The sequence below is a fragment of the Botrytis porri genome (assembly GCF_014898465.1).
Source record: "Botrytis porri strain MUCL 3234 chromosome Unknown BPOR_013, whole genome shotgun sequence".
Taxonomy (NCBI): domain Eukaryota; kingdom Fungi; phylum Ascomycota; class Leotiomycetes; order Helotiales; family Sclerotiniaceae; genus Botrytis; species Botrytis porri.
Genome location: NW_024066087.1, coordinates 1,461,034 through 1,474,520, shown reverse-complemented (window position 1 = coordinate 1,474,520; position 13,487 = coordinate 1,461,034). Strand labels below are relative to the sequence as shown.

Below are 13,487 nucleotides of genomic sequence, written 5' to 3'. Positions count from 1 at the left end.
CATACACGGATCGGTCGAAAAGTGGTAGAAATCCGAACTGTTCATGCGAGCATGCATACTAGAAATCCGAACATGCACATGAATGACATGACTGGGGATCGTATTCGTGCCAGCCACAGCAGAAAAATATACCAAACGGGATTCGGTGTGGCTTGTTTTCTATCCTTGTCAATTGGCTGCTGTGCCAGGAGACTGAGGAACCAGTAACGGAGCAGCTGAGCGATTACATTGAAGGGTAAAAGTCGGATCCTCTCGGCTGGTTGAGTTTTCCGCTTCGAAGTTTATTATTATGAAGCTCAAAGAAGGAGGAATGATTCCAATTCGAATACATTCATTCACATCAAATGCCAGAAGGTGGGCATGGCGGGGTAACTTTATTAATCCTTAGCGCTGGAACTTAGTGTGTTCTCTCGGCGCTTACCCTGTTTTGAATCAACCCCCCTCTCCCAAATGATTTGTCGAATAAAAATTAATAATAAAACATTCCAAGCGCCCATAACAAATCAATCAGCCTTTTCTGGAGCGCAACGCTTGAAGTATTTCTCATGAAGAAACTTCCTCGACCTCTTGAAGTTTCATTTTCATGGTTCCGGAAGCCGCTGAAGATTTCAAGAAATGCGACAGACCTCTAAGTTTGAAGATTCAGTGCCAATGGCAAAATGAACCGATCAACGACTGATGAATTACTTTGGTCTCAAAGCGCTACAGAGAACGAATGATGGGGTGATGAGCCGTATAATTAAAAACACGATTTAACCTCGAAGGCGCCAAAGGTGGTAGTCGAAGTAGTAGCCGGCGACTTCGTTGTCTGAGGTAGCTAAAATTGAATATTGGCTTACATCGCGCTGATCTCTGGAAATTTACTCAAGAGCGCGACGCCGAAGGGACGGCTCAGTGTTATATTGAAGATTTTGGCACTAGAGCACTACTACGCCGCACAAGTGCCGGTAGTTCAACCCTATAAACATGTGATGCGAACTTTTTTGAAGGAATGCATAATTCCTTCACCGGTGAAGTAGATAGATTACAAGCAACGTTCTTATCTCGTGGGGGCAGCACTTCGTGTTCACATAACCCATTAAAAAATTCATTATTCACTATCACCAAACTCCCACTTTTCCAAATTGAGCGCCAATTTACATTTCAGCGCATAGGAATGTTTTCGTTATCCAAAATGCATCTTGCACAATTGGACGAACCTTTTTTATCGTTGCCATTCTTTACTGGAGTGTGTAGATTGTAGAAATATTAACCGCTGAGTGGAGGCGGTTACCCCTCTAGGTTCCCAGTGACAAACTCCAGTAATCTTCAATTGCCATGCTTTCATGCACGTCATGTATGACACTCGTAGAAACCATAGAGCGCGCTTCCCCACTGTGCCAATTGTACCTATCAACAAAACAATATCACATCAATACCAGATACACTATGGACCAATAGTTTTTCGTCGCAGGGAGAGCAGGAGAAATATATATCTCCCCATTTGCACTTTTGAACAAACCCAAAAATTCCAGAATATCAAAGATACAGGAATTGTACTTCGTCAAATATCATTCGCAAACATGCAAAACACATTCGAACATCATAAAACCGAAATCAAGCATCTGTTCTTCTCGGAACATTTGACTATGTCTGCAATTCAAGAAATCATGAGGAAGAAATACGACTTCAACGCATCGTGAGTAGAACTATCGTTGACGTCTCTGAACAAATCCTGACAGTTTCCATAGAATATCGGCATACAAAACCAAGCTTGCTGAGTGGAATATGTTTATCCCACTCTCAAATAGTACCAAAATTATGAAGAATCGTCTTCTTTTGGGTAACAGGAAACGACCCGAGCGCCTGTATGACATCTCGAGGTCTACTCCACGCTCTGTTCCCTTGACACCTCCTTTGAGCCCTCCAGCATTGAAGCATCAAAATGGGAATACTCGCATCAAACAAGAACGGGTCGCCCCTTGTTCCATATCTTTAGTCGTCCACTCGGGCGAGAAGAAATCGGGGGAGTCGTTCTATCAAGACGAATACATTGTTATCCTTGCAGAACTCCGCGGAAGACTCGGAGCTGCACTTGGCCGAGAATCAGGCTGAAGAATTTCAAGCACGTAAAGAATCACCATGAGAAAGCATGAGTTTGTAGCAACGCAAGCCAAGCATACATGTAGGAAGAGAGCAGGGAAAAAAGATTGTCATTGGGCAAGGGCACGGGGGGAAGAAGCATAAGACTTTCGCCAAGAAGACTGAAGTGAAGAGAAGGCATGGTCATCGTGGAAAGCAGAATACGTAAAGGGGTGGTAGTGATACGGTGATCATGTAGGCGTATGGGGATATCATTTTAGCTCATAGCTCCTAGTCCAGGATTTGTCTGACCAGATACCTCCTCAGAAGAGGACTTCAAATACCTTCTCAGAGGGGGACTTCATTTCCAGATAGACAGCCTCAGACCCTTAGAGGAGAAATATCTCTAAAAGAAAATGGAAACCATTTTACAAGCGTCTGAGAATGTCCTCAACAACCTCTGTTGTCGTAGCTTTGCCACCAAGGTCAGGACTTAGCAACTTGCCTTCCTCCAAATTGCCGTCAACAGCAGCATAGATCTTAGCGGCAGCGGCTTCCTCCTCAAGGAACTCCAACATAAGAGCAACACTTCGCAAAGTTGCAATTGGGTTTGCAATGTTTTGTCCCATGATATCAGGAGCACTACCATGACATGGTTCACCAATAGCAAATCCTTCACCAACATTGGCACTTGGAACAAGACCTAAGGAGCCGACGAGAGCTGCAGCTCCATCGGACAAGATGTCTCCATAAAGATTTGGTGCGACGATAACGTCGTAGGTCTCGGGTTGACGGAACAGTTTGTAAACCATAGAATCGACGATTTGCTCCTCTACACGAACGCTCGAAAATTTTGAGAGGGCCAATGCCTCTCTAGCAGTAGATCGAAAAAGACCATCCGTTTGACTCAGAACATTCGATTTGTGTGTGATGGTGACCAATGGTGACTTGTGAATGCTTGCAACTCCACTATCTCTAAGCTTCTGTCTGCGTAATGCGATGTCTCCTGCCATTGTAGCAATTCTGGACGAAGCTCTCTCTGAAATTCTCTTGATTGCTTCCGCGACCTTTCCACTTCCATCAACAGCATCATATGTTCTCTCTTCCTTGACATAAAGATCCTCGGTATTCTCTCTCACAATGACCATATCAATTGGGTTGGCAGCTGTCATAACACTTTTGACGGGTCTAACATTTGCGTAAAGGTCGAGACGCTTGCGGAGTGCGACGATTGGGGAGGAATAGCCCTTGACAGCTTTTGAAGGAGAACTGACTGCACCAAACAAAGCTCCATCACATTCAGTTTTAAGAATTTCGACAGTTTTGTCTGGCAGAGCAGCTCCAGTCTCCTCGAAGGTTTGAAATCCAGCTTTCAAGTCAACAAACTCAAACTTCAATTTGAGGGAAGCTGGTAAGGCTTCAAGAATTCGTCTTCCTGCTGGAATTACTTCTTTGCCAATTCCATCACCAGGAATGAGACCTTAATGGACCAGTGAAACGTTAGTTTTTGTTTCAAAACATCAATTGATTTGGAAGTAAAAGAATAAACATATTTGAGTTTCTTCTTACCTATCCTCAAAGTTCTGGAAGCCATTATTTTTGACTTTGTTGACTTCTTGGTTTGCTTTGACCAAACTTTTGAAATTGATTGTGGTGGTGGTGGGTGGGATTCCCCCAAGGTTGACACTAACTTGCGAGATCGGTCTCCCGTGAATCTTTTGACCGACCCTCGGATCACCCTCTCTCGGCTATTCACACACTGGAATTGGGCATGTCTTGTCTATTGTCACACCTGTAGAACACAAGCAAACATTCATTCCCCTTTTATTTATTCACACACACCTTTTTTTCTTCTTCTCGAAACCCCCTCCCCCTCGTGTCTAGCTAGATACACACTAGGGTAGATAGATGAACATGTAGTGGATGGTAGATAGTACAATCAATGTAGATGATAGATACCCTTTCAGACATTCTCTACACGCTCTACACTCTCTTGTCTCTACCTGATTAGATTGGACTGTATGGTCAAGTCTACCCAAGTATCTTCATCAATAGTACTTCTCTACACCTGGCTCCTAGTACCCGCCAACCTATCTACCCTCCTACTTATCTACCCTCCTACTCCGTAGATACTTCTCTGTATCCAGATTGGTTTGGATTAGTACCCAGATGCCCAGTACTACCCATCTGCAAGTATGTATGTATATATGTATACAGGTATGTACGGTGTATCTTGTTATTGTTTCCCTCATGCTCTTTAGTGTCTATTCATAGTTTCAAATACCGGTACTAATAAATGCACGAATGCACAATCCAAACCATCACCTACATCACCTACCGAGCCTCCATGCCACCATGCCATGTAAATTGCAATATTCGAATCATTCATAGAATGTTTCACTCCGCTTCAAACCCCAATCAAAAAGAGGTCCAAGCTAATTGGGTAAAAGAGTACCGTTAACTATCCTCATTCACGTACTGGCTCCCACTGGCGCAAGACTGATTCTGATACTATGACCGATTGTCCGAAGGTTAAATTAAATAAATAAATGGATAGACACAAGACAGCCTTGATATAAACGTTGTGCCTTTTGTGCCTTTTTGTCCCTTGTACAGAAAATAGAATCCTAGTCCTATCAAGAACACCCCTATTCCCCCCCCCCCCCCAATCGTTGGAATTACAATTTGCAGGCCATTGAAATATTGAAAAGAAGAAGAAGAAGAAGAAGAAGTCCCATTATCCACCCCTGTACTATCAAGACCTGGTGATATTTATTCGAGACATAGAGTGTACGACCGTTCATTCAAAACCCCTTCTTACTTTCCTCCATCTTTTGGGAACAGACTGGTTCATCTACCTTCTAAACTTCTAACTTCTAACCCTTTTCTAATATTATTGCATCTTGCGTTTGTTTACTTCCAACCACCACCCATAAGTACCACCATACTGCCAAACTGCGACACCAAACCGTATATCGCGTGTGGTACGGTGGCTTCTTTAACTTACTCGATTCAATCCAATACTTGAATAAGTACAAGACAAGTCCCAGTGCACGGCAGATGTAATATAGCAACAGCTGGCCCTCAATGCCTTATTCGATTCACCACTTGACCAGCTGAGATTCAATACTCATAAAAACTAGTACCTCTGTTCCTAATTTTAAATACTTGGGGAGACGCAATTGGATACGCCTTCCTTCTTCCGCATAGCTGGCAGATCACTGCAACTAGTTTGTGGCAATTACTTCATACTGGAGCTTGGATTGTAGCTCCTTCCGCCTTGGTTATATCGATTTAACTTTCAAGCACAATCTCAAGAGCCATCGGCTCTATAAAAACCCGTCAACATGTCTAACATAAAAAACCTCCGCGCAATGTTCGAACAAAACAACAAGGAGACTTCAGTATCACCACCAGAGAGAGGTCGTTCTTCAGGAGAATATACATGTAAGCATTTAGTCATACATTGGGCAGCTTCACGTACTAATTCCTGTCTAGTATTCTCACCAGGAAGTAGCACAACACCCCCGAGGCCACTATCGAAAGTCAGAACGAGCTTCGTAACCGTTGAACGAAGCGCACAACAAGCCGGCCAGGCAATACAACTTGGTCTCAAGAGGCAAGATAGCAATAGTGAACCCAACATGGCGAGCGGCGGCAGTATGGCGAAAAGGAGGACGAGTTTCAGTCTAGATGAACAGTCTCATCCGAAGGAAACTGCAGAGAGAAAGCAGTCAATATCAGAGGAGTTCGAGGCAAGAAAGGCCAGTATCATGGTTGATGAACTGATTCCCGAATCTGCCTTGGCAGAAACTCCCGCTTTCGAAGTCAGCAAACAAATCGGGGATCCGGAACCGATCAAACAAACAATACCTGAACGTGGTCGAGGATTGGCGAAGCCAGCAGAGATCAAGGAGAACCCAAAGAAATCCGAGGAGGAGCCAAAAGCACTGAGTACAAGCCCTCCTGCAACCAAAGCAAACAAAAGCCCTACATCGAAAACAGGTCCATCGAAGACCAATACAACTCCAAAGGTCTCGGACAAAGCTACAAGAACCAAGTCTGCCACGCGACCTGCACCTATATCTACAGCTAAATCGTCCACAGCTCCAAAAATTTCTCCAAGAATATCCTCCCCTCCAAAATCTTCCAAGCCAGCTCCAAGAACACCGACTACACCTACAGGTCCTGGAAAGGATGAGAAGCTGCAAAAGAGCAAAACACCGGAGAAAAAACCAGTGGTTTCAGCAAAGTCTCCCGATAAGAAGCCGGCCAAAAAGACCAGCAGCACCTCGTTGGCCCCCTCAAGTGGCGCGCGAGCTACAAGTAAGCCAAGATCGGCCAGTCGACCGGCTGTCAAGGCCAGGATCCCATCATCGCCTTCACAGAGTGGATTTAGCAAACCCAAGCCTAGGTCACCTACGAGACCAGTGCAGCTCCCAGCTTCGCTCCTTGCACCAACAGCTTCTTCTGGCTCGAAAGGTGCTACCTCAACACCACCTGCCAGACAAACCCCGAGTCGTGCATCTGGAGCTATCAAGAGCGAAACTGCACCACGTGCTCAAAGCCGTGCTGGAAGTGCACCCAAGTCATCCGCCACGACGGCAAAGTCATCGCACCCACCAGTCTCACGGAGTGCTTCGCAAGTGAAGAAAGGAACCACTAGACCATCGCTTGGGCCATCTTCAACTTTACAAAGAAAATCTTCAGCAGGGAGTTTGCCGCCTGCTTCGGCACCATTGGCCGATGATGGATTTCTGTCGCGTATGATGAGACCTACCGCTTCTTCTGCATCCAAGTCGACTGATAAATCTCCTCCGCCGAAGCGATCGCTATCTGTAAAGCGACCATCCAGCAGTCTCGGTCACTCCAAGGTTCGTGATACTAAGACTGCGTCTCAAGCAATTCAGAAGGCGACTAGGCCTACCACAACTAAGGCGGCTGTTTCAAAGTTCGCGGCCCCTGCTGCCAAAACAAGTGCCAAAACAGTGCCAAAGACGAAGTCGGCAGATCTACCAAAGCAGGAAGCTAAACAACAAACCAAGGAGGCAAAATCCCCAAAATTAGAGGCCGCTCCTATGGAATCAGATGTTCCATCCGCTGAAGATGCAACAACTGAAAATTCTGAGGAGACCATTGTTCAACCTGTGGTCGAAGAAGCCGTGGTCGAAGCAACCGTGGTCGAAGAAGAGGCTGCTGCCGCCCCAGTAGTTGAGGAAGATAAAGTTGAAGCCCCTGTCGCTCAAACAGAGGTTGCCGCTGCTGAAGAACCAAAGAAGGAAGTTGAAGCCTCTGTTGTCCCAGAGCCAAAGGAGGAAGTTGAGGTCTCGGAGCCTGCAGTTGATGAGGCAGTCCCATCTCCGGAAATAGATGTTGCCGAGCAGCCAAGCACACCATCTGATGACATTGAAGCCGAGACTGAACAAATTCAGAACGCGCCTTCATCTGATGAACCATCCAAGGTTGATGCTCAAGTTGCAGCCAAGCCAGAAGATGATGAGGACCCTGAGGATGCTGCTGCTAGAGCAGAGATTGCCAGAATCAACGCGGAGATGATGGCTGCTTTGAACAATTCCGAGTAAAGGGATTCTCTGAATCTTTGCATCAGGATAGTAACAATGTGAATATAATGTGTGACAAAGACTTAGCCAACGACATTGAGCTGAAGTCATGTATAGGCTGCGCTGTTGTGTTTACGCTGGGTCGAACAATGGAAAGTGGTTTGGAGGTCAGTTACAGAGGAGTGTTGGGGGAATTGTATGCATTGCTTAATACCTAATTACGGGAATTTTGTGCATCAGTAGGTGTTTGCATTTCGTTGCAGTGTATGTAGTAGCTTCGGCTTCATTATGCAGATGTTTCAGGGGAATGGATGGACGGTTTATCACAGCGCTGAATACAGAGATATCAATTTGGGAAATGAAAAAAAAAAAATGAAAAAAATTGGTAAATTCGTTTCTCGCGTGTTGCCTGCCGCCTACTGGTGACTATGGAGGCGAGGTGAGAACGTTGCAGGGTCTCTGCAGGTGCTTTATTGTTCCAAATACGTCCGATAATTGAGAGGTAATACTCTCGAGTCCCAAACTTCCAATGGGTCTTGATATTTGTGAAGATATGTATGTGCATGCCAATGATAGATACCTACAATGTGAAGAGCTGTCTGTGTTGGTTGGGCTAGGAAATTCCAGCATTATTCATCCATACTCATCGGGCACAACGAGATGGAAACCGGTTTCGGTAATTAATAGTTTCGGTAATTTACACTTCTGAATCACTGTATCATTAAGATCACTAGATGGATGGCCCACTAGCTTTGTATTGTATTAAAAAGGTACATATCATATCGTTCATAGATGAGGGTGGGAGTCAGAAGATCAGAGGATCGGGGAATTGAGATTGAGATGTAGATTTAGACAGATGTAGATTTTTATGATGATATGTATGTAGTCCAGGGGATAGATCATCTCAATTATTTTATTTATTTATCCATTTATCCATTTACCTACCTACCTACCTACCTATTTATAAATCCATGTTTGACTTGGTGTCTTTCACGCAGTATGTATCTCAAATTCAATATCCAATATTCTCAGATAATTAGTAAATAGATACCTATTCCCAGCAATTAGCAGCTCGCATGGAATTATGATTACCTTACTCCTTCGCTAGTTCGTAGAGTGTGTGAGTTCCTCGTTCGTAAATGATGTTCGAGATTTATAATATCCATTGTCGAATGGGAGAGCGAGGTTCTCGGGTTTTTGGGGTTGATATCAATAGTTTGAAAGAAAGAGGAAGGGAAGGGAAGAGGGAAAAGAAGGGGAAGAATGAATGAAAGGGAATAGAAGAGGAGTTGTAGACGGAGTAGATACAGGATGAGCAAAAACAAGATTAAGAAGGAAGTTTCTAAAAGAGGGAAGAAGGGGTAGGAAAATGAAGAAGAAAGAGAGGTTGGAAAACAGGGCGATAAATTGGTCGGTTGGCCAGGAGGGGGTAGGAAAAGGGGTTTCGAGAAGGGACGAAGAATGTTGTTTGGGAGGAAGATGTTCTTCCGAAAGGACGTCAATTGAAGCCAAGAGCAATGGAACTGGTTGTTATCGACGGGAGCAAGAAAGGAGAGACGCGGAGAGGAGGGAATGATGGAGAAAGAGGTGCGGGATATGAAAATAGAGACGCAGTTTGTAGCGTTCCAATACCAACTGCTGGGCTAAAACTCTACCCATGATTCGGCCACGTTCTGTTCTAGGAATTGTCTCTTCTGAAGATATGAAATACATATTCACAAAGCGACCGATACAGAGATGAGACAGGAAAGATAAATCAATCAAAGAATTAACAACATATATATATTAAAACTAAAACCAACCAATCGAGGGAGTGTTTAACAGCAACAGCCGAGTATAGTATAATCTGTGACCAAGCCATACTCTTCCATTTTTCCCATCGATCCCACCCTATCCAATATCTGGAAGATTTCCAATCTTACCCATTGATGAACTCCCCCACTCCAATTGAGATTACTCCGTTCACTCCATCCCACTTGCCCGCCAGTTGGTTGCTTTTATATACAAGAGGTCTTGCATTAAATTGCACTCAACACCAACAAAGGCTCAAGTTGAAAATAGATCAATAAAGCAAGTATCCGGCTCTAAACACCCCTCAAAAGCGCCATGCTCAAATCAGAAGTATATAACAATTATCACGAAAGAAAACGGGTATAGAAAAGTAGGGATTGCTTGATGCGGAAAAGGCAAAATTTGTGTTAGAGAAAGATTATACGTGTATCAAAACTTCGAAGGTTCAACCAGATTATTCAAGATTCATTACTCGTGTCAAAAATCTTGACTGTTTTTTCAAAGAGCTTAGCCGGAATGGGTTTGGCTATGTGGGCTATGGCCTTCCTCCTCCGTAGTTCCCATCGTCATCGGGCTGCCTGGATCGACGTGAATAGAGGGCAAAGATCCTAGTCGTAAACTGGGTAACTGTGGGATGCCACCGACACCCCGATTTGATCTTGTAGATGTACGTCTATCGTCCCGAGGGTAAAGGCCCGAATTTGTACTGTGGGTGCTAGTCCTTCTCTCCGTCATTACTCCGTCTAGGTTCTGTGATCTTCGAGACCCCGTGCTTTCTAAACTTGGCCCCTCCCCTCTCCCATATATTGGACTGGTATAATCGGGAGGGGGCTCCGTCATGTGATGTGGTAGAGCTGACGCTTCCGCATGTGGTGTGTCTAATGATACATTTTCATATCCAGGAGGACTGTTCAATGGGACATCGTCATGCTCTATCATCTCGGGACTGCTTCCAGCCCTATCTTCATGATTATCATTCGAGTCGCCGGGGCCTATGGATCGACGAAGCGAACTTTCCGGTCGGGAATCAGCTCGAGGCCTTGCGAATCCCGGAGAAGGTAGGTCCGAGTTCACTGTGTCAATGCTTAACACTGAACTAGCGCTTCGATCTCTCCGATGATAACGACTACTCGCGGCCATACTTGCTGCATCGCCAAGTAATCCTTGTCGCTCGCTTTCATCACTATTTGCGCGTAATCGTGTACCGTCATGTCTTGCGACCCCCAGATCACCATATGCAACTGATGAAACTGCACGTTGGCGTTCTTTCTTAATTCTATCATGTTCTGCTCTGAGCTCTTCAACGGTTGGTCCAGTACTAGTATTCGCAGGTCGAGATTGAAGTTCTCTCAATGCAACATGATCGCCTCGTTCTCGAGCCTCTCTCCTTAATCGTCTTCGTTCTTCTCGTTCTTCGTTCTCGCGTCGTCTCGCAAGTCGGACCTGGTACAAAGCCTCCATCTCTGCCTCTCGCTGTGACTCTTCTTCGTCGATAGTTTCCGGGAATTCCAACACAACGTCAATGCCCCCTCGGTCACCCTCTCTTCCCAATACCTGCTCGTTTTGTCCCGGTATCATATTATAAGCTGGTAGCGTCATTACTGAGCGGACTGAAGTATTCCTATCAACTCCTGCCGGGTCGTGGTTTGTGGTATTCTCAACGGTGGTTCGAGCGGCAGCATTGAACGATGGGGGTGGACGACTCGATAAATTTCTGCCGACACCAGATACGCCAGCCGCTCCTGTGTATTCATGGGGATCATTCTGGTCTGGCAGACGATATCGATGAGCTTCTGGGTCCCAACTTTCCCACGCCTTTTTCAAAAATGCCGTCGGTATGTATTTTGGATTCTTGTGCTTGATCCGGGTTCGACGTATGATGTAAAGTGCAAGGAGCAGCACTATAAGCCCAAATATAGTTACTGTGACTGCCTATAGAGATAATTATTAAAAGCCATCTTTGAAATTGCATTGGTTCACAAGTTATATATGCGAGGCACATACAATAATATAAGTTGGTCTAGTACTAGAATCAGATTGAGGCTGCCCGGATGAAGTGGCCGTAGCTGCTGTAGAAGAATGATTAGGTTCTGTAGTGGATGAAAGTTCGTTGCTAGGCGGGCCATCCTGTCGCCTTGACAGTCTGCGGACAGGGAGCATCGTGGAACAATAGAAGCAATGGATCGAAATGAGTTTTCCAGGCGCAATACCAGAGCTCTTGTGAAAGATTGGTCACCTCATCGACGTCTAAGCTGACATTTGATGACTTCCTTTTACTTGTAGGTAGATATCGGTAGGCTGGGCTGAGGATGAGGGCGGCAATTGCGTGTCTTTAATCGCGCTGACAAGGTTGATTTGAACGAGAGGCTCAATTTCTCCGATCCTTCGATATTAGATTGCTGCTGAGTGATTTAATGGTACCGGTATGATATATAGAATAGTGGATTAGGAGTGAATCTCTCAAGAATATTACTTTGAGTACATGATTGAACGGTTTGTATATACAAGATTCATGAGTTGGTGAATGTGATTGAAGAAGTAACAAGTTTGAAGTTTCTGAGAAGTGAGGGCGTCTCGTCTCTTCTTTCATCCGAAAGCTCCATGAATGCGGATTTCATTGGATGAACTACTTTCTAACTGTTTACAATACCCTTGTTGAGCGCCACTGTGTATATTTCTAATGACAATGATAGATTACCTACCTAGTTACAGGTAATAATAGTGGATTCTTTCATGTTGTTCTTAGCTAGATCCCTTTTCTAATTATAAGAATTGTAGTACGAATTTGTTAGCATCGTATCTTTAATAGTTTGTTTTTCCGCTTTCATATTCTCATGCTTATTTGTGAATCAATCGCTTTTTATATAATACCTATGTGTATAATATTACCTGTTATCTCGAGACTTGTCTCCCCCTTTCTTCCTATTGTTTCAGATAGATTTGTTCATAATAGATAGAATAACTACATTATTGTTGTGGTTATTGATTAGATAGTTCACAACATCGTAAATGGTTCGCTAAGCTTATTAGTAGAATCGGCAAGCATCTGGTGTAAGTTTGAGATACGAGATAATTACCTAAGCAACGGTTTTTAGTCAGCCGAAGTTGGTAAACTCGTACAATAGATCACGTTCAATTGATTAAACCTTTTTTTTTAACATGGAATACTTATCAGTATGTCCTCAAACCCCACAGTACTACGTTTGTATTCCAAGAGATGTAAGAGTTGAGGCCCCGGCTTATCGCACACCACCCTTTTTCATGACAAAATCTCTGTAAAAAATACTTCTTTAACTATTTAAAGAATTACTTTGAAAATTATAATTACATATAAGAAATAACTATATTAAGAATCTCTATTTTAAATAATTTCTTGTAATTATAAAAATTAATAAAGTTATAGATTTTCAAAGTTGAAATTTTTCAAAATTTATAATATGTAAGTTAATGCTTTTCTTATATATAAAAATCACTTTTTTAAGTTTTTTAATAATTTTAACTTTAAGAATCTACAACTTTTTCAAAAAAAAATACTAAAAATATTTCATTCATTTTTTTGAATCATTTCGATAGTTTTTAATTTTATATATTATTTTTATAAATTAAATTCAAAAATAGTTTAAATTAATATATAGTTTAAAAGTTGAAGAAATAAGAGGTTTTAATGTATTTTCGTTTAGTATATAATAAGCCGGAGCCTAAACTCTTATATATTCTAGACTATATAAACATATTCAATATGAAGGTATCTTACTACTTGTTACGGGAGCTGCCTCTAGGGTCACGTGGAAGTGGCTAGAGATCTCTCGAGGTGGTTTAGACTAGACTTCAAGTAGGAATTCAATAAGGTTGGTAACTGGTTGCAATTCTCGTAACTATAGTAATGGAACTAATGATTGTTCTTGAGCACGAAGCTCTACATGTAAGGAAACCCTTTCCCTTATATAGACCTTTGCACTCTGCGATCCCATCGATCCCACTCACTGAGAGTAGTGGGCGTAGTGGGATCCCACTGATCCCATTGATAATAATCGGTGGGACTGATGGGATGGTCCATCACGTGATACTAGTCCC

At 43.4% G+C, this 13,487-nt stretch overlaps 4 protein-coding genes across 4 annotated transcripts; 2 read left to right on the top strand and 2 right to left on the bottom strand.

The window, feature by feature from the left end:
- Nucleotides 1-1,562: 1,562 nt before the first annotated feature.
- On the top strand, nt 1,563-2,094 carry EAF01_009347 (uncharacterized protein; the record flags this gene model as incomplete). Its single annotated transcript, XM_038917603.1, has 2 exons — nt 1,563-1,678; nt 1,731-2,094. The coding sequence occupies 2 exons, from the start codon at nt 1,563-1,565 to the stop codon at nt 2,092-2,094; spliced, it is 480 nt and encodes a 159-aa protein (XP_038767208.1).
- A 204-nt stretch (nt 2,095-2,298) lies between these two features.
- EAF01_009346 (uncharacterized protein) lies at nt 2,299-3,655 on the bottom strand (the record flags this gene model as incomplete). Its single annotated transcript, XM_038917602.1, has 2 exons — nt 2,299-3,541; nt 3,631-3,655. 2 exons carry the CDS (start codon nt 3,653-3,655, stop codon nt 2,490-2,492), a joined length of 1,077 nt encoding a protein of 358 aa, XP_038767207.1. The 3' UTR covers nt 2,299-2,489.
- Nucleotides 3,656-5,408: 1,753 nt separating this feature from the next.
- EAF01_009345 (uncharacterized protein) lies at nt 5,409-7,643 on the top strand (the record flags this gene model as incomplete). Its single annotated transcript, XM_038917601.1, has 2 exons — nt 5,409-5,508; nt 5,560-7,643. 2 exons carry the CDS (start codon nt 5,409-5,411, stop codon nt 7,641-7,643), a joined length of 2,184 nt encoding a protein of 727 aa, XP_038767206.1.
- A 2,277-nt stretch (nt 7,644-9,920) lies between these two features.
- On the bottom strand, nt 9,921-11,573 carry EAF01_009344 (uncharacterized protein; the record flags this gene model as incomplete). The annotated part of the gene is made up of 2 exons (XM_038917600.1): nt 9,921-11,345; nt 11,418-11,573. 2 exons carry the CDS (start codon nt 11,571-11,573, stop codon nt 9,921-9,923), a joined length of 1,581 nt encoding a protein of 526 aa, XP_038767205.1.
- Nucleotides 11,574-13,487: the final 1,914 nt, after the last annotated feature.